This window comes from Vicugna pacos, chromosome 2 (assembly GCF_048564905.1).
Source record: "Vicugna pacos chromosome 2, VicPac4, whole genome shotgun sequence".
Lineage (NCBI taxonomy): Eukaryota > Metazoa > Chordata > Mammalia > Artiodactyla > Camelidae > Vicugna > Vicugna pacos.
The window spans coordinates 77,098,605-77,123,663 of NC_132988.1; the positions used below are offsets into that span (position 1 = coordinate 77,098,605).

The 25,059-nt window shown below is 35.4% G+C and overlaps 1 protein-coding gene and 1 long non-coding RNA gene across 5 annotated transcripts in view; one reads left to right on the plus strand and one right to left on the minus strand.

Annotated features, from left to right (window-relative positions):
- LOC140687040 (uncharacterized) overlaps nucleotides 1–538 on the minus strand; it is a 126,766-nt gene extending 126,228 nt beyond the window's left edge. Inside the window, exon 1 of one of the 3 annotated variants that reach the window (XR_012061065.1) lies at nucleotides 74–527. This is a non-coding gene — a long non-coding RNA (uncharacterized lncRNA). Of the gene's footprint in view, nucleotides 1–73 lie in introns of all 3 variants that reach the window. The other 2 variants (XR_012061066.1, XR_012061064.1) reach the window with 2 other exon arrangements.
- Nucleotides 217–24,541, plus strand: LOC116284818 (uncharacterized). 2 transcript variants are annotated; one of them, XM_072942264.1, is made up of 6 exons: nucleotides 217–373; nucleotides 3,521–3,591; nucleotides 5,178–5,274; nucleotides 6,921–7,022; nucleotides 12,069–12,227; nucleotides 17,219–17,325. In XM_072942264.1, exons 1-6 carry the CDS (start codon nucleotides 296–298, stop codon nucleotides 17,279–17,281), a joined length of 570 nt encoding a protein of 189 aa, XP_072798365.1. In that variant the 5' UTR covers nucleotides 217–295; the 3' UTR covers nucleotides 17,282–17,325. The 2 variants fall into 2 exon arrangements, with proteins under 2 accessions (XP_072798365.1, XP_031544649.1); XM_031688789.2 differs by lacking the exon at nucleotides 17,219–17,325 and adding an exon at nucleotides 24,358–24,541 and having other exon boundaries at nucleotides 221–373.
- The last annotated feature ends 518 nt before the right edge of the window (nucleotides 24,542–25,059 follow it).

Below are 25,059 nucleotides of genomic sequence, written 5' to 3' on the forward strand. Positions count from 1 at the left end.
TGTAGGTAAGCACTGTGGAGTAAACTGCTCTTAAACGATTTTAACGATGACCACGTAGAAAGGCTTCACTCACCTAAACCCAGTTTTTCCAGAAACCTCGCTCAGAGTTCAGCATAGGTTCGATACAGACTCAGCCCAGACCAGAGATGGCCCCACCTCCCTGCCTGCCAATCAATCGCCCCTCACGCCTGCGCAGACACCGTCCTCTCCCGGAGCCCTGCCCCAGTCACCCGCCCCGAGGCTGTTGCGGGCGGTTAGGTCTGGCGGGAGCCTTTCCTTCACTGGCCCGCCTACTATGACGATCACCTACAGCTGCATTGCAAATGGCCGAGCGGTCCTAGCCGAGCTGGCCCTAACCGGCGGCTCTTATCAGGTACCCCTGGGTCGCCACCTCGGCCATCACGGGTTCCACTTTTCGAGGGTGGTACCCACCGACCTGCCCCTCAGGACGCCGCGCTAAGGAGCTGCCGGGAATCGGTTGTTGAGGGGTGAGGCCCCGCCTCCGCGAACGGCCTCTCCCTCGAGAGGCCACGCCCCCGCGCGGCCTAGCCTGCGAGATGGTGAATCCCTGGCGGGAGCCCCTCGCGCTCCCAGACGGCAGAGCCGCAAGTGCGCCGCCCAGGGGCTAGGGTTGGTGTTGCACGCGACCTACTTGGCTGTGATTTGCAGTCACGTTTGATTCCGGAGACCCTTAAAAATATTCTCTCCCCCGAGAGAAAATGAGAAACTGAAGAATGGTCAGCAGTTCAACCCACATTTATTGAGCATGTGTTAGTCGCAAAATCCCAGGGTAAAGGTGTGGGGGATGAAACGATGAAGAGAAAACGGTGCCTGGAGTTGTCCTTTGATGAGCACGTTGTCCCTTTATACTCAGGGGCTACGTTCAGTCGTCCTACAGTGTAAAAGTATTTCGGTGGAAGTAGATCGAGATTACTCCCGTAGCACTCGGGATGGGTGACTGCTTGCCAGCCACAGAGGAAATGATGCTCCTGTGCAGCAGCATTACAGGCGTTAGCCCTAGCCTGGCACAGGAAAGGGGGGTGGAGACCCCATGCGGAGGGATCAGTGTGGTGTGTTTGCGGAACCTCAAGAACCTCAGTGGAGCTAGATAGAGCACAGGTTCCCAGTATACAGGGGCTAAAGAAGAGGTCAGAAAAGTGGACAAAGAATAGTTAATAAAAAGTCCTATATTCAGTTTGGTTTTTTTATCCTAAAGATTTATAAATAGAAGAATAGCAAGATCTGATTCATCTCCTGGAAAATTTGATCTGGTTACAATGTGCAAGGTGGATTGGAGGGAAGAGAAACAGGATGGTATTCTTACTGGTTACCCAGAAGATCTAAGGGCCTGAGCTAGGGCAATAACCTGCAGAAGAAAAGAAGGGGGCAGATCCTAAACATACTTTGTAAAACTAATCCTCATAGAGTTAATGACTGTCTGAATATGCGGGAGAAGGGACAGGGCCATGACTAGGATGATTCTCAACTTTTAAAATATTTTTCCCCAGCTTTATTGAGATAAAATTGACAGAACATTGTGTAAGTTTAAGGTGTATAATGTGAAGATTTGTCGATTTTTTTTCTTAGGTGCATCAAACAATAGAAACGACAGATGGAGGGGCAGAATTGTGGGGAAAGGAGTCAGAGGGAATGCAGGGGAGGAGAGTACAACCTGGGACAGGTTGAATTCTCTTGCGGGTTGGAAATAGCCAATCTATTTGTGTATTTATTCCTCCATCTTATTCCCAAAAGATTTAAGTCATAAAAATATCCAATAGGGTCAGGGTGAACAGTTAAAGATAGTTGAAGTAGATAAGATTGCCCAAGAAGGACTGTGAGTTCAATGAACACCTTGTAGATCTTGTTAAACTTCTCTGGAGCATAAGACATTCTTGTAATTTTCTTCTCTTGGTTTTCAGAATACCATTCCTCTCATTCGGTGGCCCACCTCTCTATTCTGTTCTAAAACAGTGTTCTGCTTTTTGGCGCTCTGCTATTCTGACTCTCTATACTTTTCTTGAGCAATCTTATCCTTCAATTTTCTGTCTCCCTTCATAATTATGAAATGTTTATTGAGAACCTACTATGGCATCGTCCACTGTACAAAGATTAAAACAGTCCCTGTCTTAAAGGAGTTTGTAAGCCCAGTGGCCTCTCTTTATGAAGCATGCAGGGAAGTAAGAAAGTGGAAGGCGATGGAGCAGTATGCAGTCAGAGGAAAGGATTAAAGGTTTGGGATGACTGCTCTGTGGAAGGCTGACCAGAGAGGAGAAAAAGGATGACAAAGAGCTTCAAGGGACATGCCTTTCCTTGGTGCTAAATATTAATGTCACAAATATTTTATACTTATTAGACAATATTAGTACCTACCAAAGCTTAATCATGAAATCAAATCATGATGGAGCTGGACAGGATCCTAGAGATCATCTTGCCCAGTCCCTTCATTTTTCACACAAGGAAACAGACCCAGATAAGTCACCTTCTCAAGCTGTGCAGCACATCAACTCTAGAAACAGTACCGCAGCCCAAGCTGTCACTCATTTTACTGCCTCACGTTGCCATTTGCTTCGTTTCTCATTTTTCTATGATTTCATTGTTTATATACTCTGACAGAGACACCTGGAGAAAGGTAGGGGAATATGATCCAGTGAAGAGAATAGAGTAATTGAAAGATTATAGATTCCCTTAATGTTTCTTAGGAAATCCTTTTCTAGAGAATACTGCCTGGATTTTTCAGGCAATACCAATAATTTCAAGTTTTACTCTTTACCATTAGTAATAAGCCTTACTCTCCCAAAAAGTTTTCATTTCCAGTATCATTTTATAAAAATGGAAAAGTTAATCAGGAGTGCGGCTACTCAAGTCTTCTTAGGTTACTTTCACATCCCTTTCACATGTGTAAAGTCAATTTATGGGATTCCGTACAATCAACTGTACTTAAGGTATCTGGATAATCGCAGTACCTTGCAAAATTTCCCCCAAAGAATAAGCCTTATAAGAAACAGGCATGAGAGATCTTAGTAATTATTTGTTTTTTAGAAAAAAAATCAGTGAATAATAATGAATAAAATTTTTTATCTTAATCAAAAAAGAAGAGAAAGAAGACTGCTTAAGTTATTCGCAGACTAAAAGCTGAATACTTTTAATCCATTAACATTTTATATGTAGCTTCATAGAGGTCACTGAAAAGATACTTGATTAGATAATACTTCACAGCCTTGAAACCATATATAATAATGTGTTGTAAAAATAAGACTAATTAGTGCAACTTATATTTGCATACTTATGTGTATGTACAAAGTATATGTATACTTATGTAATTTTATTATTTTCCTTCAGATTCATATGAATATTTCATGATAACTTGCCTCTTACCATGCATTAAGAATAACCACCCATTTGTCCTCCTAGTAAACAGTTGTTCCTTAATAAACTAAACAGAACATTGGTAAATTAAGGAGATGAATAATGAAAGACACTACAGCCTTCTGCAAAGTAAATGCTGACAATTTATTTTTAGGAAGCAGCTGCAACAGTGCTTAAACTAGTGCTTCTTAGAGCTGAACCAAAGACCATAATTCATATGGGAAGGTATGGTATACTCTAATAAAAGCCTACTTTTCAATAATTACTAGCTAATAATTCCAATGATAATGACATAGGGAAAAAATATTTGTTGCACAGACTCTTGATTGAACCCTCAGAAAGGAGAACTTTTATATGTAAAAGTATAAAATGATGAATGGGAATGATGAACCCTAAATTCAAAATAGTAGTTCCCTCTGCAAAGAGAAGGGAGAAGAAGTTGTGGGGACATTAATTGTCTCTGTAACATTTTGACTGGATGGTAGGTCTACAACTGTTCTTGTTATCTTATTCTCCATACTTTGTTGGCATACCCAAAATATTTCATTAATAAAAAAGGAGACTTCCACTTGAAAATATCTGTAATAAGATCATTAAAATTTACTTGGGACATTGCATGGTATGGCCTAAACCAGTCTTAAAAACCTTTTGCTAGTAAAAGAACAGGTGAGGAATAAGAAAGCTTCTATAATTTTTAGACTCATCATTTTTTTTAAGAGGAGGTTTGTTTTAACCTTTATATTGTAAAATAAAACAAAACAGAAAAACCTCATCAAGCAAATGTATAGTTTCATGAAGTTTTTCGAAGAACCCCACTACCAACCAACTGCAACTATCACCTAAGTCAGAAAATGGAGTACTGCCAGCTCCCCCCAAAACTCCCCACCATGTAGTCTGTCCTGCTCACAGTTGCCTCCCTCCCCCTCAAATCAACCATCATTCCAACTTCTGTTGCAGTCATTTATCCTGTTTATTGCCTCAGTACCTAAATATGCATCCTCAGACACAAGAGCCCAATCCTGCCCATTTTTGAAATTGATGTTTTCTAAGTCTCTTTAACCCACATATTTCCCCTCCTTCCCTTTCTTTTCCTTACAATTTATTGTTGAAGAATCTGTAGAGCTTCCCACATTCTGGTTTTGCTGATTGCATATTCAAAGTACAATTCACCATGTTCCAAGCAGCTGGATCCGGTGGCATGATCCCTTTGGCAAGACTACAGGTGTTTTTTCATCAGATGGTACATAACGTCTGCGTATGTCTCCTTTTGGCATGCTAGCAGCCATTGACGTTCACTGCCTACATCCTAGAGCCATTAATTTACTGGGGGGTTGCAAAATGGTGACATCTAGTTTTATTTTCACTTATTAGCTGAAATGATTTTTTTTTAAAAAAAGATACTATCCTCCTCTACTATTTGCTTAACCTACAGTGGACATTCTAATTTGAGTCTTTTGAGGATCTCTTCCCTGAACTCCAGACTTGTATATCCAACTGCTTCTTCTACGTCTCTGTTGGATATCTAATGGGCATCTCAAACTTAGTTCCAAAACCAAACCTCCCCCTACAGCCTTCCACATGTTACCTTTCCAGTGCCTCAGGCCAAAAGGCCTTCACTTTTAGAGAGTTTTTATTTAACGTAATTTACTTTGATTTTTCAAATGTATGATAGATTCTCTAATTATTCTGATTATAAAAAGTTATCTACATAGTTTTTACACTGTTAGTGAGAGCTTGAAAATGAAATTAAATTCTCTGTGTCATTGCTTAATTTCTTTAATGTTATGTAAATGAATGTATTCTTTTCAAAGCTTTGTCTACCATACTCTGTTTATTGATGGAATCACTTACCTATGTGCTTCAGACAATACCTTGGATACCATAACACCATCTGCATTTCTTAAAAATGTAAGTAATTTCTTGTACTACTTTAAGGACTTCTTCAGTTACTGAAATTATTAGGTGTCTATTCTATAGTTTATTAGTAATAACGTCACTGACCAAAAGCAGATCATACATGTCTGCTAGATTAACATCTACATGTCTGTATAGTAGAGCCATTAATGACCTTCAGAGATTTCTTGCCCTCATCCCTCATCTGTCTCCTGCTTTCATACCTCCCCTGACTCTAAAGCAAGATCTGCAAGGACAATCCACCCAGATCTACTAGAATCTGTGTATTTATTTTGTTCTTTAAAAATAAGAAAACTTAGCTTTACTAATATTTAATATACCTTTTCAATAGCATATGTATTTAATTTTCAAATAATTATTGTAAGACATTTCTGGTAGAAAATATGAATCAATTGTATGAGTTAAATGAAAAAACTGTTTTACTCAAGACATACTATCTTCAGGAAACATCTTACCTGAAAACTCCTGGCAAATATAAAATATGCTAAATAGAATACTTATATGTATGTACTTATGTGGATAAATGAGATTTTATAAGTTTCTCAAAGGGTAATTAACCTTCTCGATAGATATCATCTGTTGCTATCACCCAGCATTTAATCTCCGACTAGAATAAGACTGTGAAAGGCAGTCTCAGAGACAGACCACGACTAAACCATTATTCTGATAACTTTATGGTCCAGATAGTATGTTTGTATCTTATTTTAAAAAGTAAATAATACTAATCTTCAATTTTATTCACAAATATATAATTTAGGATAAATACCTTAACAAAAAATATTCATGGAAAAATCAGTCAGCTATACTATAGTTACTAATAGTTATTCTCCAGTCACAGTCATGAATAATGCATACATTTTATTTGTTTAGCATAACAACTTGTTTTAACACAACTCAAACTGTAACGATATATAGAATCAAAGATTACAAGACCTAATACTGTAGTTTACTCTACAGTTATGCCGAGACAGTCATTAGCATCTACCTGCTAAACGTTGTTAGCCGTTTAACTGACTCCACTCTAATTTTTTTTCCTTCTCTGCCATTATGGAAGAACATCTCAACTTTACCAACTTTTCAAAACTATATGACACAAAACTTCTAACCACATGATGGCTACTACTACTTCCGAATTGTCAGAATTGTCAAAATTCCTTCTTGAAGTTTTGAAATGTCATAAAACAACCCTATAGGTTTTGAAAAATAGTATCATGACATTTAGTTGCGATTGTTTTGTTATTGTTGAATGGATTTTGAGGGTAGGGGCAGGAAGGGAAAATGGAAAGGATTTATTTAGAAGATATCGTGGAATCCCATCTTTCCTTCTCTGCCAGAAGGAAACATCTGCAAGTCCCCTCACCTCCCCAGAAACGCCAATACCAAACAGTCAAGGCAGCACCTGCAATCTCACGATATGAGGCTGTGGTCTGTACTTCTGTGGTGGAGAAGACTGGGAAAGCACAGTTTTCATTAATACTGTATCTTTAAATAGAAAGGACACCCAGGCACCAAAAATCCAGAAATGTTCTGGTTTCTTTTCTTGCCAGTTTCTGCCAGACTTTGCTTCAAATAATGCTTGCTCTGTAGTTCTCCAGTTGAAATTATCTGTATAGTTTAAATATTTCCATTAATTTTCTCAGGTTAGTGAGACTTTTCTGAGAAATCCTTTGATGGCACGAGAACATTTTTCTCCTTCAAATGCAGTCGCTGCAGATTTTCAACAAGTATTAGGAAAGTATATGGTATGTAACCTCCAATTGTATTCCTAAACATTGTTAGTGTTACATCTAACTAATCAGGAATTATGAGTTAAGAGCTGTTAAGGTGAATGAGAAGTAAGAACTTCTATCTCTATATAATGACAAGGAATGATATCCAAGATACATTGATAAGTGAGTAAAGCAAGATAGAGAAAATATGTATAGCATTCTATTATTTACTTATCATCTTGTATGCAGCCATTTAAGAAAGAGGGAATAAACACAAATGTATTTTTGCTTATAGTAAAAAAGGGTGGGACAGGAGGACACGGGAAGGATAAACCAAAAGCATTTCAATGGTTGCCTGTGTAGAGATGGGGACAGGAATAGAAACTAGACCTTTCTGAATGAATGTTGACTTGGAACTGTTGTAACTATTTTACACAATTATAAAGTCCTATTAAAGTAAATATTTTAAGTAGTCCCTAATAAGTGAAATAAGACAGTCCGAGAGGACAAATACTGTGTGATGCCACTTATTTGAGGTACATAGAGTAATCAGATTAATAGAGACAAAGTAGAATGGCGGTTGCCGGAGACTGAGTGGAAGGGAGGAGGAGGAGTTCTTGTTTAATGGGTACAGAGTTTCAGTTTGGGAAAATAAAAAAGTTCTGGAGATGGATGGTAGTGATAGCTGCACAACAAGGTGAATATCCTTAATGCCACTGAGCTAAGCAGTTGAAAATAGTTAAAATTACACATTTTATGATATGTATGTTTTAACATAATAAAATTTTTTAATTTTTTTCTTTTATTGAGATATAGTTACTGTATAATATTATTTAAGTTACAGGTATACAATATAATGATTCACAATTTTTAAAGATTATACTCCATTTATAGTTACTATGAAATATTGGCTATATTCCCTGTGTGGTACAGTATATCCTTGTAGCTTATTTTATACCTAATAGTGTCTACCTCTTACTACCCTACCCCTGTCTTACCCCTTCCCCATTTCATCTCCCCATTGGTAACCACTAGTTTGTTCTCCATATCTGTGAGTCTGCTTCTTTTTTGTTATATTCACTAGTTTGTTGTATTTTTTAGATTCTACATGTAAGTGATGTACAGGATTTGTCTTCTCTGTCTGACTTATTTCAGTTAACATAATGCCCTCCAAGTCCATCTATGTTGCTGCAAATGGCAATATTTCATTCTTTTTTATGGCTGAGTGGTATTCCAGTGTGTGTGTGTGTGTGGGTGTGTGTGTGTGTGTGTGTGTGTGGGTGTGTGTGTGTATCTCACATCTTCTTAATCTATTGGCCTGTTGATGGACACTTTGGGTGCTTCTGTATCTGGGCTGTTGTAAATAATGCTGCTATGAACATCGGGATGCATGTATCTTTTCAAATTAGTACTTTTATTTTTGTTCAAATATATACCCAGGAATGGAATTGCTGGGTCTTATGGTAGTTCTATTTTTAGTTTGTTGAGAAACCTCCACACTGTTTTCCACAGTAGTTGCACCAGTTTATATTCCCACCAACAGTGTACAAGGGACAAACCAAATATTTGATGATACTAAGGAATATTTTTAGATGTCATGATTTTGTTTTTAAGAAAAATAAGGCTGTATCTTCTAGAGATACAAAATGAAGCATTTACAGATTAAAATAATAGACTGTCTGGGATTTGCTTTAAAATAATACATTTGGGGAAGTGGTAATCGATAGTTGTATAGGTGAAATAAGACTGGTCATGCTGAAACTAGGTGATGGGCACACTGAATAATTCACTCTGTTTCTGTATATATTTGAACTTTTCCATAATAAAATATTTTAAGTATACCTGCATCAGTTTTCAGTGTATGTGTAGCAAATTTACCGCAAATCAGCAGCCAGAAACACGACACATTTACTATCTCACACAGTTAGTATAGGTCAGAAATCGAGGCTCGGTTTAACTGGGTTCTCTGCTCAGGGCCTCTCAGGGCTGCAGTCCGTGTGTCAGCCGGCTATGTTCTCATCTGGAAGCTCTGGGGAAGAATCTGCTTCTGGCCTCATTCAGGTTGTTACAGAGTTCATTTCCTCAGAGCTGTGCAAGGGATGCCACTTTTTGCTGGCTGGTGGCCGGAGGACACCCCTGGTCCTAAAGACTGATGGCAGCTCCTTGCCACGTGAGCATCCTCAGCACAGGGCTTGCTTCTTCAGAGCCAGCAGAGGAACCTCTCACTCCAGTCTGCTAACTGTTATATAATATGACATAATCATAGGAGTAACACTGCATCACCTTTGCTTCCATTCATTAGGAGAAAATCACACTTAAGCGGGGAAAATCTTACAAAGATGTGACTCAGTGGGGGTCACCGTATGGTGTGCCCACCGCAATGCCTGAAAAAATAACTCAGGATAGATATATTAAATATTTCTTATGAAGAATTCTGTAATATTCAATGCAGCCAAAATATATTATTATCATAGCTCCGTGAAAACTAGTTACCATGCAAAAATATGCACATTTTAAGCAGTTAACACATCTGACATCAAAAAGATTCCTGTTTAACATTTATAAACTAACCTGGTGGGCTTTAAATCTGCAGAAAATTTTATAAAACTTGTTGAATTTTTTATACTATAATTAACAAAATGCACACAGCAAAAAAAAAGTAGTTTTGAGAGAGTTTTAATTATATATTATATATTTTAATTATATATATGTATATATATAAATGTACCAAATACCACTGAATGGACTATGAATACATTATCTTAACAAAACTTAGATGCATCTCTTAGATTAAAAAAGATTAAGCACTTTTTAAAAGGAGAGGAAAAGAGAAAAGAAAAAAAAGAAAAATCAAAGATTCACTATTTATCTTAACTTGATTATATCTGCAAAAACCTTATTTCCAAATAAGGTCACATTCACAGGTATCCAGAATTAGGATTTGAAGGTATCTTTTTGGAGGGATACAGTTCCCTCTTTTCTACATCCAACTAGTAAGCTCCTGACAGAACGTCAACTATGAGTTGTATGGTCCAGGAACCAAGATCAGAGTTCTGTTTAAGGTAGATTTGATCACTTGCCAAAGATCAAGAGGTTTTTATATCATTTTTATTCAAAAAGTAATAGTCATTAATAAAGTGAGATAAAGCAAAAGTATTTAAAGTGAAATATGAGTATTTCCTACGGTCTCAATCAAACTCCCTTGAGGTGAGAGCACTGTTAACAGTTTGGTGTGTAACCTACCAGAATTATACAATGAGTAAAGGCTTAATCTCTGGAGCTTCTTGCTTAGCCTCTAGCTGTGTAAAATCAGGCAATATATTAACTTCTCTCAGTCTGAATTTTCTTATTTAGAAAATAAGAGACAGTAGGAGTACTACTTTATATAGTGGTTTGGGAATTAAATGAACTAGCATGTGTGAAGTGCTTAAAACAGTGCCTGGAACATACTAAGTGCTTAATAAGTTATTATTTAATACTGTTCTGCAGCTTACCTTTTTAATATAACACTATATCTTAGAGATCATTTTTCATATAGATTGAGTGGAAGACAAAAATAGGAACAAAGAACAAGAGCAATGAATAGAAAACAGTAACAAATATGGAAGATATTAATCCAACCATATCAATAATCACTTTAAAAGTTAGCAGTCTAAATACACCAATTAAAAGACAGAAATTGTCAAATTGGATCAAAAAACTGTCACAAGAATGAGAAGACAAGCCACAGACTGGGAGAAAATGTTTGCAAAAGAGAAATGTGATAAAGAACTATAATCCAGAATATACAAAGAACACTTAAAACTCAACAATAAGAAAATAAACAACCTGATTGAAACATAGGTCAAAGATTTGAATAGATACCTCACCAAAGAAGATATACAGATGGCAAATAAGCATATGAAAAGATGCTCAACATCATATGTCATTAGGGAATTGCAAATTAAAGTAACAATGAGATACCCCTCACACACCTATTAGAATGGCCAAAATTCAAAACACTCACAACACCAAATGCTGGCAAGGATGTGGAGCAGTAGAAACTCTTATTCACTGCAGGTGGGAATGCAAAATGGTACAGTCACATTGGAAGACAATTTGGCAGTTTCTTACAAAACTAACATACTCTTACCATATGATCCAGCAATTATGCTCCTTGGTATTTACATAAAGGAATTGAAACTTACATCCACACAAAAACCTGTATATGGATGTTAGAGAAGATTTATTCATAATTGCCAAAACATGGAAGCAACCAAGATGTCTTTCCATAGGATAAATAAACTGCAGTACATCCAAACCATGGACTATTATTCAACCCTAAAAAAAATGAGCTATTAAGCCATGAAAAGACATGAAGGAATCTTAAGTTCATATTACTAAGTGAGAGAAGCCAATATGAAAAGGCTACACATTGTATGATTCTAACTATGTGGTATTCTGGAAAAGGCAACACTATGGAGACAGTAAAAAGACCAGTTGTCGCCAGGGCTTAGGGAAAAGGGAAGCATGATTAGGTGGAGCACAAAGGATTTTAAGGGCAATGAAGCTGTTCTGTATGATGCTGTAAAAACGAATACATGTCATTATACATTTGTCCAAATCCGTTGAATTTACAGTATTAACAGTGAACACTAATGTAAACTATGGGCTTTGTATGATAACGATGCATCAATGTGGGGTCACCCATTGTGACAAATGTACCAGTCAAGTGCAGGATGTTGATGGTGAGGAAGGCTGTGCATGTGTCAGGGATAAGGAGTATCCATACTTTTCACTCAATTTTACTGTGAACCTAAAACTGCTCTTTTTTAAAAGTCTCTACTAATAAACAAACAAAAAGTTTAAACTTAAAAAGAAGCTTCCACTGCTGATTGAATACACTGATACAGCCCTGCTCCCGCCACCCTCCATTTTTCCTGCAAGATTAAGGTGAGACAATTTGAGGCTTAGTTGATTCCTTATGCTGAAATGCACGTGAGACGTGCCTTTGACACCTTTGTTCTAATTTATACAGTGTATCATAACAGATTTCACTTATAGAAAATAAAATTTATATTATATTTCACTTCTATATAGATGAAATACAATAAAAATCAAGATGACAGCTCGATGTCCACACTGAGGAGTCAAGTGACTGATGTAAAAAATGTTCTGACCCAAAATATTGATAAAATTTTGGAAAACGAGGAAAGATTGAATATCTTCTCTGATAAGACAGCTAATCTGCAAACAACTGTGAGTGTTACAGAGCTCTCTTGATACCTAAATACTGCTCGAAAGCACAGGCTCACTACCCTTGAGACAAACTGCCCAAAGCAAAAATACACCTGGGACAATAAGTGAGAGAATCGTATGTCACCAAGCTATGGCTTCATGAAAAAAATTATTGAAATGCAACTGAAGTATTAAAAGAATAATTATAAAACAGTCCAAATTTTAAAACCCATTAAAGTAACAGATGGTTATTTGTGTAAAAGGAGGATTTCTTACATTAAGAAACACAGAGGTTAGTCAACAAATAAATTGCAAGGGAAAAAAGGAGAAGGAAACTTACCCAAAAAAAGACTTAGAAGGTATTATCAATTGCAGTGTGTGGTCCTTACTTGGATTTTGATTCAAACAAACTATAAAAGTGAAATTTCACAGCTTCATGAGACAACTAGATATTTGCACTCTGGCTGGATGCTAGATGATATTAAGGAATATTATTAATTTTTAGGTGTGATAATGGCATTGTGGTTATGTTTTTTTTAAAACACCTTCATTGTGGTATGTTTCCTGTACAGCAAACTGAACATATTTCGAATGTACAATTTGATGAATTTTGATAGCTGCATACACCAGTGAAACCACTATGGCATTGTGGTTATGTTTTGAAAAGAGTCATTACTAATTAGAGATATATACTAAAATATTTATGAATGAAATTATGTAACATCTGAATTTTGCTTCAGAATAGTTCAGGAGTTGGGGAGTAGAATGGGGTATAAATGAAATAAAATTGGCCATAATATAACAATGATTAAAACTGGATGTTGAGAATATAGGGGCTCATTATGCCACCTGTTAACTTTTGTATGTGTTTGAAATTCTGTATTAAAAAATAGTTTTAAAACAATCACTAAAGGTTGAAAGCTTCCTCTGAGCATTTAAAATTTCATTTTTGCAGATAGTTTCTAGAAACACAGACACCAGGTAAAGCAAAGTCTACACATACTTTTTACTCATCAAGTTCTATTAATTCACCTTCCTAAATCTTTTTTGTTCTTAGGCTCATTTTTACTTCTTTAAAAACAACTTACCAAAGCATTATTTACATATAATATTCACCCACCTTAAGTGGAGTTTAATGGCTTGTGGTAATTGTGTACAATTGTGTGACCACAATCAAGTTGTAGACCAGCTCTTCCATCCTAAAATCTTCCTCATCCCTCCTTTATAGTTGACTTAACCCTACCTCTGACCCCAACCAACCACTGATCTGCTTTCAGTTACTATAGTCTTGCCTCTTCTGGAGCATTGTATAAATAGAATCATAAAATACATAGTGTTTTGTGTTTGACTTCTTTTACTTAACATAATGTTTATAATATCCATGTTGTTGTGTGTTAATATTTTATTCCTTTTCATTGCTAAATAGTATTCCACAGAATGGCTAAATCTCTTAAATCCACCTTCTGCTCATCCATTGCCACTCACTGTCTCACTCCAAGATCAGTTATCTCTTGCCTGATTCTGGTAATTCCCAGATTTAATTGTTCTCCCGCCTTTTAGTTCTATTCTACTCCAGTCATCCTCCACACTGACACTATAAATATTCTTTTAAAATGAAAGTATGGATATTATCTATAGCCTTTTTAAAACCCTCCAGTGGTGCACCTTTGTCGGACACCAGGGTACGGTTCAACGTCTCTAACTTAGTGAGCTTTCTTCTGACTATATTGTCATCCAGAGGTCATGGTCCTGTAGTTTATAAGTCTCAAAAAATACCAGACTATTTGTAATTCTCCAAAGTACACATTGCATGATTTCACACCTTTAAATATACTGTTCCCTCTTTTTCCTTGCCTTGGAAAACTTCTATTCATCCATCAAAACCCAGCTCAAGAGTCATCTCCTCATTCATTACACAGGCTGAGTTTTTCCCTCTTATCTTTGCTATCCTTGCACCTTTTACTCATTGGTTAATTCAACAAAATCTCTTGAAGATCTACTATCTGTGTGTGTGTCTATAGTATTGTTTTGCATTTCTAAACTTTGTATTTATGACATTATAATGATTGTACCCTTCTGCAACCTGAGTTTTCAGTTCTACCTATGTTTTTGAGAGGTGTTCATTTTGATACACTTAGCTCTAATTTATCAGTTTAACTTCTGACAGCATAACATTACCATTTTAAGAAATACAGTGTGCTTATCCTTTCCTTTCCTCTTTTAATAAACGTTAATGTAGATTCCAACTTTTTCTTTTTAAGGAACAATACTACATTGAACTTTTGGTACACATTTGCAAAAATGTTTTTAAGACAATTGTCTATAGGGTTTTTTGATCATGCATACTTATTTGTAAAATATTCTTGAGACTGCATTTAAATATATAGATATAAATTATATATAAGGTATATATGTTCTTCTATAATAATGTTATATATTATAAAACATACAGAAAAATAGAAATTAAAAGAATGAGACAAAGATGAAATAAAATATTAATTTGTTTTCTTAACAAAATTAAAACTATTTCCCTGATTAAGAAAAATATTGATAACATTTTTTAATGCTAGCAATGTGATTAAAAGTCAGATCTTATTACAAATGACTATTTTTTAAAATCTCTAAATATGGCAGATGGAGTATTCAAACTAGAAGCAGAGATATATCCTCGTTGCTATTTTCTTGTTTATATTTGCCTTATTAGTATAATTAAGCCACACGTCTACTTTTTAGTTTAGTGAAAACTAAGTACTAATACTCATACATTCATTTACCCAGATGCATGTAAATTGTAGGAACTGGAATACCCTACAAGCGAGTGGGTAAAGGAGTATGCTGTGGTCCGCTCTCCACTGTGGAATTTCCTCTCTTCCCTCAAAACACCTTAACTTTCATGCTGTACCATCTTATATAACACCTAGGGAAGATGTCAGTGCCTATCCATATGTTAAACAGTAAATATTTTCATTTCCTCCTTTTTTTGTTTTTAATGTAGGTACTGGATATTGAACCCAGGGCCTTGTGCATGCTAAGCATGCGCTCTACCACGTGAGCTGTAACCTCCAACCCACCTCCTTCTTGTTTTGTAGATTAAGATGAACAAATAGAGGTTCTAATATTATGTTTCTGTTTTCCAGTGAATCATTTTACACAACCTCCTGGGATGCTTAATCCCATTTTGGAACCCTCATTCTACAATATATACATAGAAATGGAATTGCTGGATCTTAAAATATGTGCACCTTTAAATTAACAAATATTTCAAAATTGCTTTCCCAACTGTTGTGCCCATTTATACTTCCATCAGTATCGTATGTGAGGTCCTGTTGCTCCATAGCACCTTGCCAATACTTGGGATTATGAGATTATAATTTTTAACAGTTTTGTAGGGGAAAAAAAATAATTATTGTCTTAATTTGCATTTCCCTAATTTTGAATGACAGTGAGCGATTTTTGTGTTTATTAACCATTAGATTTTCTTTTGTGAATTGTCTATTGACATCCTTTGCCCATTTTGCTAATGGGCTGCCTACCTTTTTAAATACTTTGTAGTTATATGTATATAATACTAATTTTATAACTATTAAAGAATGAATATATAATTCTTCATCCTAATAGTTATGTAAAGTGTAAATATATTCTCCCAACATGTGGCTTGATTTTAACTTTGTGTGTAGTCCTGTTAGGACTAAAGTCTAACTTTCATGTAGGCAAATATATTAGTCTTGTTCTTCATAGTTACGCTTTCTGTGTCTTGTTTAAGAATGCCTTCCTTTCCCCAGGTTATAAACATACTCTTACATTGTCTCAAAAGTTTTTAATTCTGCTTCTTAAACATGGATCTTTAAAACATCTGAAGTTTTATTTTTGCATAAATTATGAGGTAGGTCAGAATCAAATTTTATTATTTTCTGTATAAATAACCAGTACCCTAAACAACCGTTTTTCAATTGAAGAATAGTCAGTTTACAGTATTGTGTCAATTTCCCATATACAGCATAATGTTTCAGTCATACATATACATATATATATATTTCTTTTCATGTTCTTTTTATTATAGGTTACGAGATATTGAATAGTTTCCTGTGCTATAAAACAAATAATCATTTATTGAATAGCTCAGCCTTTCCCATCTGATTTGTAATGCCAACCTTGTCACATGTAATGTTTTCGTATGTAAACAGTTTTTATCTTTTTCGATTTTTATGTATTATATTCTACTGGTCTATTTCTATGTTTTTGGACCACTTAAACATTAAAAAAACATTTTTGGTGGGGGAGGTAATTAGGTTTATTTATTTATTTTTGGAGGAGGTACAGGGGTTTGAACCCTGAATCTCATGCATGCTAAGCATGCACTCTGCCACTTGAGCTATATTCTCCCCCAATTTTAACATTAAAACACCATTTTAGTTACTGTGGTCTTATGAGAAGCCTTAATATCTTACAGGGCCAGTTCATCTACTTTATACTTTTTGGAAATTATGCTGGCAAGGCTTGCTTCTTTCTCTTTCAGGGAATTTTAGAATCTACATCTCAAGTTACACACACACAAAAAAGGTTATCAGGCTGTTAGGTGGAATCACGTTAATATGGGGAGAACATTTTATTTAAAATACAATTTTCCCACCTCTCTTCATTTTTCTAAGTCTCTTTCAAAAATCTTTCAATAGCGTTTTATAATTTTTCCCATAAAGGTCTTGTACAACTCTTGTGAGATTTATTTCTTGATATCTTACCATTTTGTTGCTATTGTAAAGGACATTTTTTAAACTACATTTTCAAAAAAATTTTTTTGATTACTAGGAACACAGTCAATTTTGCATATTGATTTTGTATCCCAAGTCTTGCTGAACTCTTTTATGGTAATATTTTTTGTTTATGGATTTATTTGCATTTTCTACGTAGAAATTCTATCATATGTAAACAAGGACTGGATTTTTTTTTATCCTTTCCAATGTATCTTATTTATTTATTCATTTATTTGTTTGTTTGTTCATTTATTTATTTAGGCTTGTCTTACTACATTAGCTAGGAGCTCCAGAAAAATGTTGAAGAGAAATGTTGATGTCTGAAATACTTGTTTTGTTTCTGATGGAAAAATGAGTAATTTCTAATGCTTCAGCTAAGTATTGAATTTACATTCAAATTTTGATAGATATCTTTTAACAAGCTATGAACGTTTCTTTCTATTCCTCACTTGCTAAGAAATTTTATCATGAAAGGAGGTTGCATTTTATCAAATGCCTTTTTCACATTTAGTTAATGATTTTTCTTCTTTACCCTGTAAATATGAATTGTAAATACGAATTACATGTTTGTATGTGTTGTTGAATTCAATATGTTATACGTTTATCGTTGTTGCCTCAAAAGACTCAGTCCAGCAAAGTATAAAAACTATATGTGATATGCCATGTGCAGTTGTATTCTCCTGTAATTTTTCAGTCTGTCCTGTGCCTGTGGTTAGTTTTATTTTTTCATTCCTAACCTCTCTTTATTTTTTATGGGAGTTATAATTAACATACAATATTATATTAGTTTCAAGTGTACAACACAGTGATTCAATATTATTTTATATTATTAAATGCTCACCACAATAAGACCACTTACCATCCTGTCACCATACAAAGTTGTTACAATATTATTGACTATGTTCCCTATATGTACATTACATCTCTGTGACTTATTTTATAGCTGGAAATTTGTACCTCTTAATCCCCTTCACCTATTTTGTCTGTCTCCCTACCCCTCTCCCCTCTGGCAACCACCTCCAAGCTTTTTTTTTTTTTTTTTTTTGGAGGGGGGTGTCTTTTGAAAAGATCAGTTTTTGATTTATTTATAATTCCATTCAAAACTTAGTTGATTCTAATCTCATTGCTTCTAATCATTTCCAAGTGCTTGTAGATACATGTGAAGTTCTTTTCCAGACGTATTTCTGAAGCCTGGTTATTTCTTTGCTTCCTTGCTCATGCCTTCCTCTCATGTTAAAGGCAACTACTTTGAGACCATTAGGCTTGGTTGGATAGGAAGTTTATACCCCTAATCTGATCTCTAATGCAGGGCAGAATCTTTTTTTTTTCAATTGAGGTAAAATCCACATAACATAAAATTAACATTTTAAAGTATACATTTTAGTGGCATTTAGTACATTCACAGTATTGTACACTCATCGCCTCTATCTAGTTCCAAAACCTTTTCATCACCCCAAAAAGAAACTTCATACCCATTAAGCAATTACTCCCCAGTCCCTGGCAACCAATAACTTACTTTGTCTCTATGGCTTTATCAATTCTGAATATTTCATATAAATAGAATAACATAATCTGTGATCTTTTGTGTCTGGCTTCTTTCACTTAGCATGATGTTTTTGAGGATGATCCATGTTGTAAGCATGAATCAGTACTTCATTCCTTTTTAGCTGAATAATATTCTATTGTATGTATATACCACAACTTGTTTATCCATTCATCAGCTGATGGATATTTCGGTTGTTTCTGCCTTTTGGATACTGTGAATAATGCTGCTATGAACATTCATTTACAAGTTTTTGTTTGAATACTTGTTTTCAATTCTTTTTATGTACGTACATAAATGGAAATGCTGGGTCATATGGTAATTTTATTTTAACTTTTTGATAGTTTTAAGGAACTTCCCAACTATTTTCCACAGTAGTTGAACCATTTTACATTCCCATCAGTGATATGAGGGTTCCAATTTCTCCACATCTTCTTCAACACTTGTAATTTTTCATTTTTTTTAAATTACAGCCATGCTGCCAGGTATGAAGTGGTATCCTTATTTTGATTTGCATTTCCTTGATTACTAATGATGTTGAGCATCTTTTCAAGTGCTTGTTGGCCATTTGTGTATCTTCTTTGGAGAAAATCTATTCAAGTCCTTTGCCCATTTTTAATAGGTTTAGGGGGGGTTTGTTTTTGAGGAAGGGTAGAATCTTAATGGGCTTTTGTCATTAAAAAGCCTTTTCAATCTTATGTCTTATTATTTGGGCCCAAATCCATCAGCTTATCCAGTCTTTCAGTGTTCCACATTTCTGCAATCTCTTTATTCCTTTTCATTTCTTCTTGCAAACCAGCCAATTGTTACCTTGCTAAAATGTAGCTAGTAACAAGAACTCACACTACTACCATTCTATTTTCCAAACTTTTCTTCTAAAATGACAGATTTAATGATACTTTGTCTGCCTTTCAGATTGTCACAGATGATAGTTTTAGCAGATATTTTACCGTGCATAGCATTGGTCTTTATGTTTCCAATCTCTAATATTAGTTTGTTCTCTGCTTACCAGCTGGTGGTTAAGCCACTGCTATGTTTTAGGGTTTTGTCATAACAATATCTCATCCAACTACCAATTTCAATATTAGAAAAACACTAGCTGTACCAGCATACCTCAAGTTTTCAGTGTTTTAACTCAATAGAGGTTTGTTTCTTGGTTGTATAATGGTCTAAAGCAGGTTTTCAGTGAGCAGATTTCCACAAGATTTTTCCATTTTGTGACTTTGTCATTGCCTTGGCCCCTCGGAGTCTCAACTTCAGGTGGCAGCTGGTTAAACATGGCGTGGAAGAAGCACATTTGCTTATAGCCACGTTAGCCCAAAAGTGACACTCTTCATTTCTACTCACAATCTATTGGTAAGAATTAGTCTTACAGCTTTGCATAGGTGCAAGGGGTGGGGTGAGGGGCCTGAGAAACATGGTCTGTGATTGGAGAGTCTCTTGCCAGCAACAGCTCTACACTACGGAAGGGGAACTTAAAGTCTTCAGTGGACAGCTAGCTGTCTTTACCACATCTGGAGTTAATCACTAAAGGAGATTCTAAAGGAAGCATAGAAAGTGGTAAAGGTGTGGGTAACACTAAATGAATCTTGACTGCAATATAGGTTCCTCTCCTTATCCCTGACAAAGGATAATAAATTGTATTATCTAAAGACAACAGACCTAAGAGATTCTAAACTCAGACACCAGGTGCAGTTGAGGCCAGAGTGACTGTCATATTAAAATTAGACGGACTAAATGAAAATCTGCATCCTGAATATAGTGACCACTCCCCAACATCTCTCCCAGTCAGCCTCACCCAGGCTGGAGATTAGACAATTCCTCTCTAAGAAAACTGACCAGGTTGAGGGAAAATGAGGTACAGATACTGACCTACAGATACTGAGGCACTCCCGCATGAAATGGTCATGTCCACACCAGATTATCCTACAGTGAAGCCCACCAAATGATAGCCCTCACTCACTCATGCTGAGTTTCCAATCATCGTTTTAGTAAATCAACAACACAGTTCATGAGATGTTTGGGGAAAAAACCTGTAATTTAAAAAAAAATCAAAATAAACAGGAAAAAAGGAACTCAGACAAAACAGATAATGCAGAAGCAAAAGAAAGCTTCATTTGAAAAATTCTCTAATGTCTTTGGAAAAATAATAGAAGATAATACATATTTAATATCTTACAATAACCTAAATGGAAAAGAATCTGAAGAATATGTGTGTGTGTGTGTGTATAACTGAATCACTTTGCTATACACTTAAAACACAACATTGTAAATCAGCTATACTTCAAATAAGAAAAAAATACACAAAAAGGAAACATGAGGCAATAAAGAAGCACTGAAATCTAAGTCATATATTTAGCTAAACACTGAAAACAGCCTCTGCAATCATGCTATTTACTCATTATTTACTTAATTAAAACAATGTAATAAAATAACCAAAATGTGTACTGCCATTGCAAGAACATTTATGTAAAGTATCTTCAAATTAACTGGAGACAGAGATATGTAATCATGAAATGTTTATTAAAAAGTATTGCTTGGTAAAAAGGAAAAAAAAAGATAATACAACCCTGAAACAAGAATGTAAAGCTATATAAAGCTTATTCATAAAACAAAAAGATCTTTTGGAAATTAAAAAAAATAGTAAAATTTTTAAATTTAGTTGAATTATTTTAATATAAAGTTGAGGCATCCTCTCAGAAAGTAGAGCAAAAAGAGAAAGAAAAGATAAGAAAGAGAATCAGTTAAGAGATTCAATATATCAGTAACAGGAATTTCAGAAAAAGAAAATGACGGAATAACAGGGGAGAAAATCAGATTAATATAAGAAAAATTCTGAGAACTAAATAATGAATTTCCAGATTCCATAAACAAAAAACAAGGACCATAGCAGGGCATGTCATCTTAAAATTATAGAACACTAAAAAGGAAGAGAAGATTCTGAAGGCTTTCAGAGAGAGAGAAAAAACAGAGACTTGGCAATTAGAATAATACTAGAATTTACAAAAGCAACATATGGGTGCAAAAGGAAAATTGTGGAATGCTTTGAAAATCCTGAAGGAAAATTATTTCCACACTAGGCTTCTATATACCCAAACTGCCAACTCAGTGTTAGGGTAGAATTAAGACATTTCTAGGCATGTAAATTCTCAGAAACATGCCTCCCACTCACCCTTTCTAAGACGTTTTCTGCAGATATTTTTCACCAATAGGAGGGAATAAATCAAGAAAAGGGAAGAAATGAGGTTGAGAAAACAGAAGGCCCATCACACAAGAAGGGCATTCCCAGGATATTGGCAAAGAAAGATCCAAAGGTTAAAGCTCTAGGTATAGCAGACAGACCCCAACTAAACCAGACTGGAGCAAGTCAAAAGGCTCTGTGAGGAGCCTCCAGGCAAAGCAGGAGGACACAACCCGGAGCCATCAAAGGAAGGGTATTTTCCCCTGCTCCTTTTTGGAGAGTTTAGTAGTGAATTACTGGTTGCTAGATTAAAAATAAACATTTTAACTATCTACCTATTATTAGCTCTAGAAAAAAAAAGTTACACATTAAAGTCAATGTAGTCAAATATACTTGAATACACTTGAGTATTTACAAAGTTTTAATTAAACAAAAAGAGAGGCTAGGAAAGAAGGGAAAAGTGTATGTTTGGGGAAGAAGGGTTTGGAGGTATGGTAGGAGTTATATCCTCTCTTCTATAGTTGGAAACAGAAAAATCATGGTATATATATAAATAAATACATACATATATATACACACACATATATATGCTTTCTAGTAATGCAGAGGAAAACAAACACCAGGAAAAAATAAACAGCTAAATGAAGTGCATTCAACAAGTTGGGGTTTAGGGGGAGGGTAGGGAGGAGGGAGGTAATTAGTTTATTTTTAGTGCAGGTATTGGGGATTCAACCCAGTATTTACTGAGCACCCACTATAGGTCAGACACTCTTCTAGGTCAGGGTTTCTCAACCGTGGTACATTTTGGACTGTCCTATGCACTGTAGGATGTTTAACAGCATCCCTGGCTTCTATTCACTAGATGCCAGCAGCACCCCCTACAGTCATGACAATCAAAACTGTCTTCTGGTATTGCCAAATGTCTCCTAGAGGTCAAAATGACCCCCAGTTAGGAACCACTGATCCAGGTAATAGGGATACAGCAAGTAACCAAAACATACAAAAAAGAGCTGAGAGAGATTACCTCTGAAAAATAGAGATCAGAATGGGAAGGAGCTGGGCAAGATAATGCAGCTTTTACTTAAGCCTTGTAGAATTCTAACTTTTCAAATTATATGTGCATATTACATTAATAAAAGAGAAAGTAAATAAGAGAAGAATGTAAAGTCCGTTTATACCTCAATTCAATATTTTTACACAAGGCAGTATGGTCATGCAATTCTAGATTTGAATTCCAGCTTCACCACTTACTCTAAACCTGAGGCAAGTAACAAAACTTTCTGAGCCTCATTTTTTCCAACACTATAAAATAGGAATATTCACATAAAATTATAATGAACATTGCATATTATTATGCAAAATACATATAATGCCTGTCATACGATCCCTGCATTTAAAGCATTCAATAAATTATAACATCTTGGAAAATACGCCCAGTCACTAGCTTCCAAGTGCCAGATCCTTGGGAATAACAAACGGCATCTTGGATATATAAGCCTGGGCTCCCATTACTTGTCATACATTAGAGTCATGAGGCCATCAAGCAGCATACCAGGATCATGCCATTTATAGCATGCATCGTTATCATGAGCCTTGGGATTTTGTTCTTGGAAAATCACCATATACACTGAGTAAAGAAGCTGATCTGATGCATGAAGAAAGGTAACTGAAATTTGTTAGAATTTTACTTCTTATCCAGGTGGCATTTAGCAGAAATCCATGTAAGCATCAAGCAATTTACCTGAATCACGGCTATATGAAAAGCAGTTACATATATTTTAAAAACAAAAAGGAGTGGACCAAATGAAAACAATAAAGTTTTTTGCAGGGGAAGGGGGAAGGATTTTACAATTTCGTGTGGCCTTGTTTCATCTCTCTCCACTGCTCCTTGAATTCTGTCAGTAATTTGAGTAAAAGTGAGCTATTTTGTTTAGGTTTAATTAGGTTACTATATAAAACTTTTTCTATTGTACTTAACAAAATCCATCTTATTATTCATCAAAAATATTAACTATCACAATGGCATAATTTATTCTTATATGGCAGTCTAGATATGCTATCCTCACTATCTCAGTTATGCCTAACAATCTGGGCAACTCCGTAGTACATGCTCTTATCCTCATTTACTAAACAGATTTAGTCATTCATTTTTTCAACAAATATTCATTGAACATCTGCTCTATATCATGCACTGTTGGGAATATAGCAATGAATGCAACAGACAAAAATCCCTGCATTCATAAAGTTTACATTCTCAACAAACAATAAATAAATAAAATTTACATATTGTTAGATGAAAGATAAGTACTTTGGAGAAAAACAATGTATTGAAGGGATATAAGGTTTCAGGGATGGAGATGGAGGTAGCAATTTTAAATAGGGTGATAAGGGATAGTGGCATTTAAGTAGAATCATGAAGTGAAGATGAGGAAGCTGAAGTTCAAAGAGTTAGTAACTTGTTCAAGGTCACAAAGTTAATAAAGCCAGTAAAAGTATAGCTGACCACAATAAGGAATCTTGGTGCATCGTTTTATAATAGCTGCTCAGACCTATTGAGACTTTTTGGGATTGGTCCCAAATTGAACCTGTTCTTTAAGATGGTCTTAAGTATTGTAGTGTGCACACTAATCCAGAAATGGAAAGAAAACTTTACATTTGTGTTTATTTTTATTTCAGGCCAAAGAATCCAAAAAAACAAGAAAGATTCTTAGGAGGATATGGTGGAAACACTTCAAAAAGATTATCATCATCACCGTGGCAGTTCTCCTTTCAGTCATCATCCTACTTATAAGTACAAATGTAATACCAACCTGACCCTTCTCCCCATCCCCAGCAGGTACCAATAAATTGTTGTATGTAATTACAGAGTTCTACAACCAGCAATGATGAAAGCATTCTCTAGTGGTAGGAGGACTGGAGGAAGTGGGGGTTGTAAGTTTTCCTTGCCTCTTTAGTGTCCCTTGCCTGTCTTTGTACGTCTTCCATTTCTGTAATCCCATGTTTTGTTTTGCTCTTTTTAACCATTGCTCCATTACTCTTCTCTTTGTTAATATTACAAGCACAAGTCCTGGACTCAGACTGCAAAGCTTCAACTCTCAACTCTGCCATGTACCATCTAGGGGACTCTGGACAAGTTAGTTAACCTGGGCCCGTTTCCTCATCTATAAAATGGAGCTAATGATAATATCACATAGAGTTGTTGTTACTACATAGTAAATGCTATTTAAGTGTTAACTATTACTTAATAGGAAAAGATGATTGCAGTTATGGCACTGATTAAGTCCCCATCATCTTACCCCTTACTCAGAAATGACCTTGACCTTGAAATTTCCTTAGAAATGTGAATCTTAACAAGAGTACAGTCCAGATATGTATTCA

Excerpts from the sequence above, each read along its gene's own strand:
- LOC116284818 (XM_031688789.2), top strand. The coding sequence starts at position 296 with ATGACGATCACCTACAGCTGCATTGCAAATGGCCGAGCGGTCCTAGCC. Across the intron at positions 3,592-5,177 it reads ACCATAATTCATATGGGAAG|CTTTGTCTACCATACTCTGT; the intron begins GTATGGTATACT and ends TTCTTTTCAAAG. Across the intron at positions 5,275-6,920 it reads CATCTGCATTTCTTAAAAAT|GTTAGTGAGACTTTTCTGAG; the intron begins GTAAGTAATTTC and ends TAATTTTCTCAG.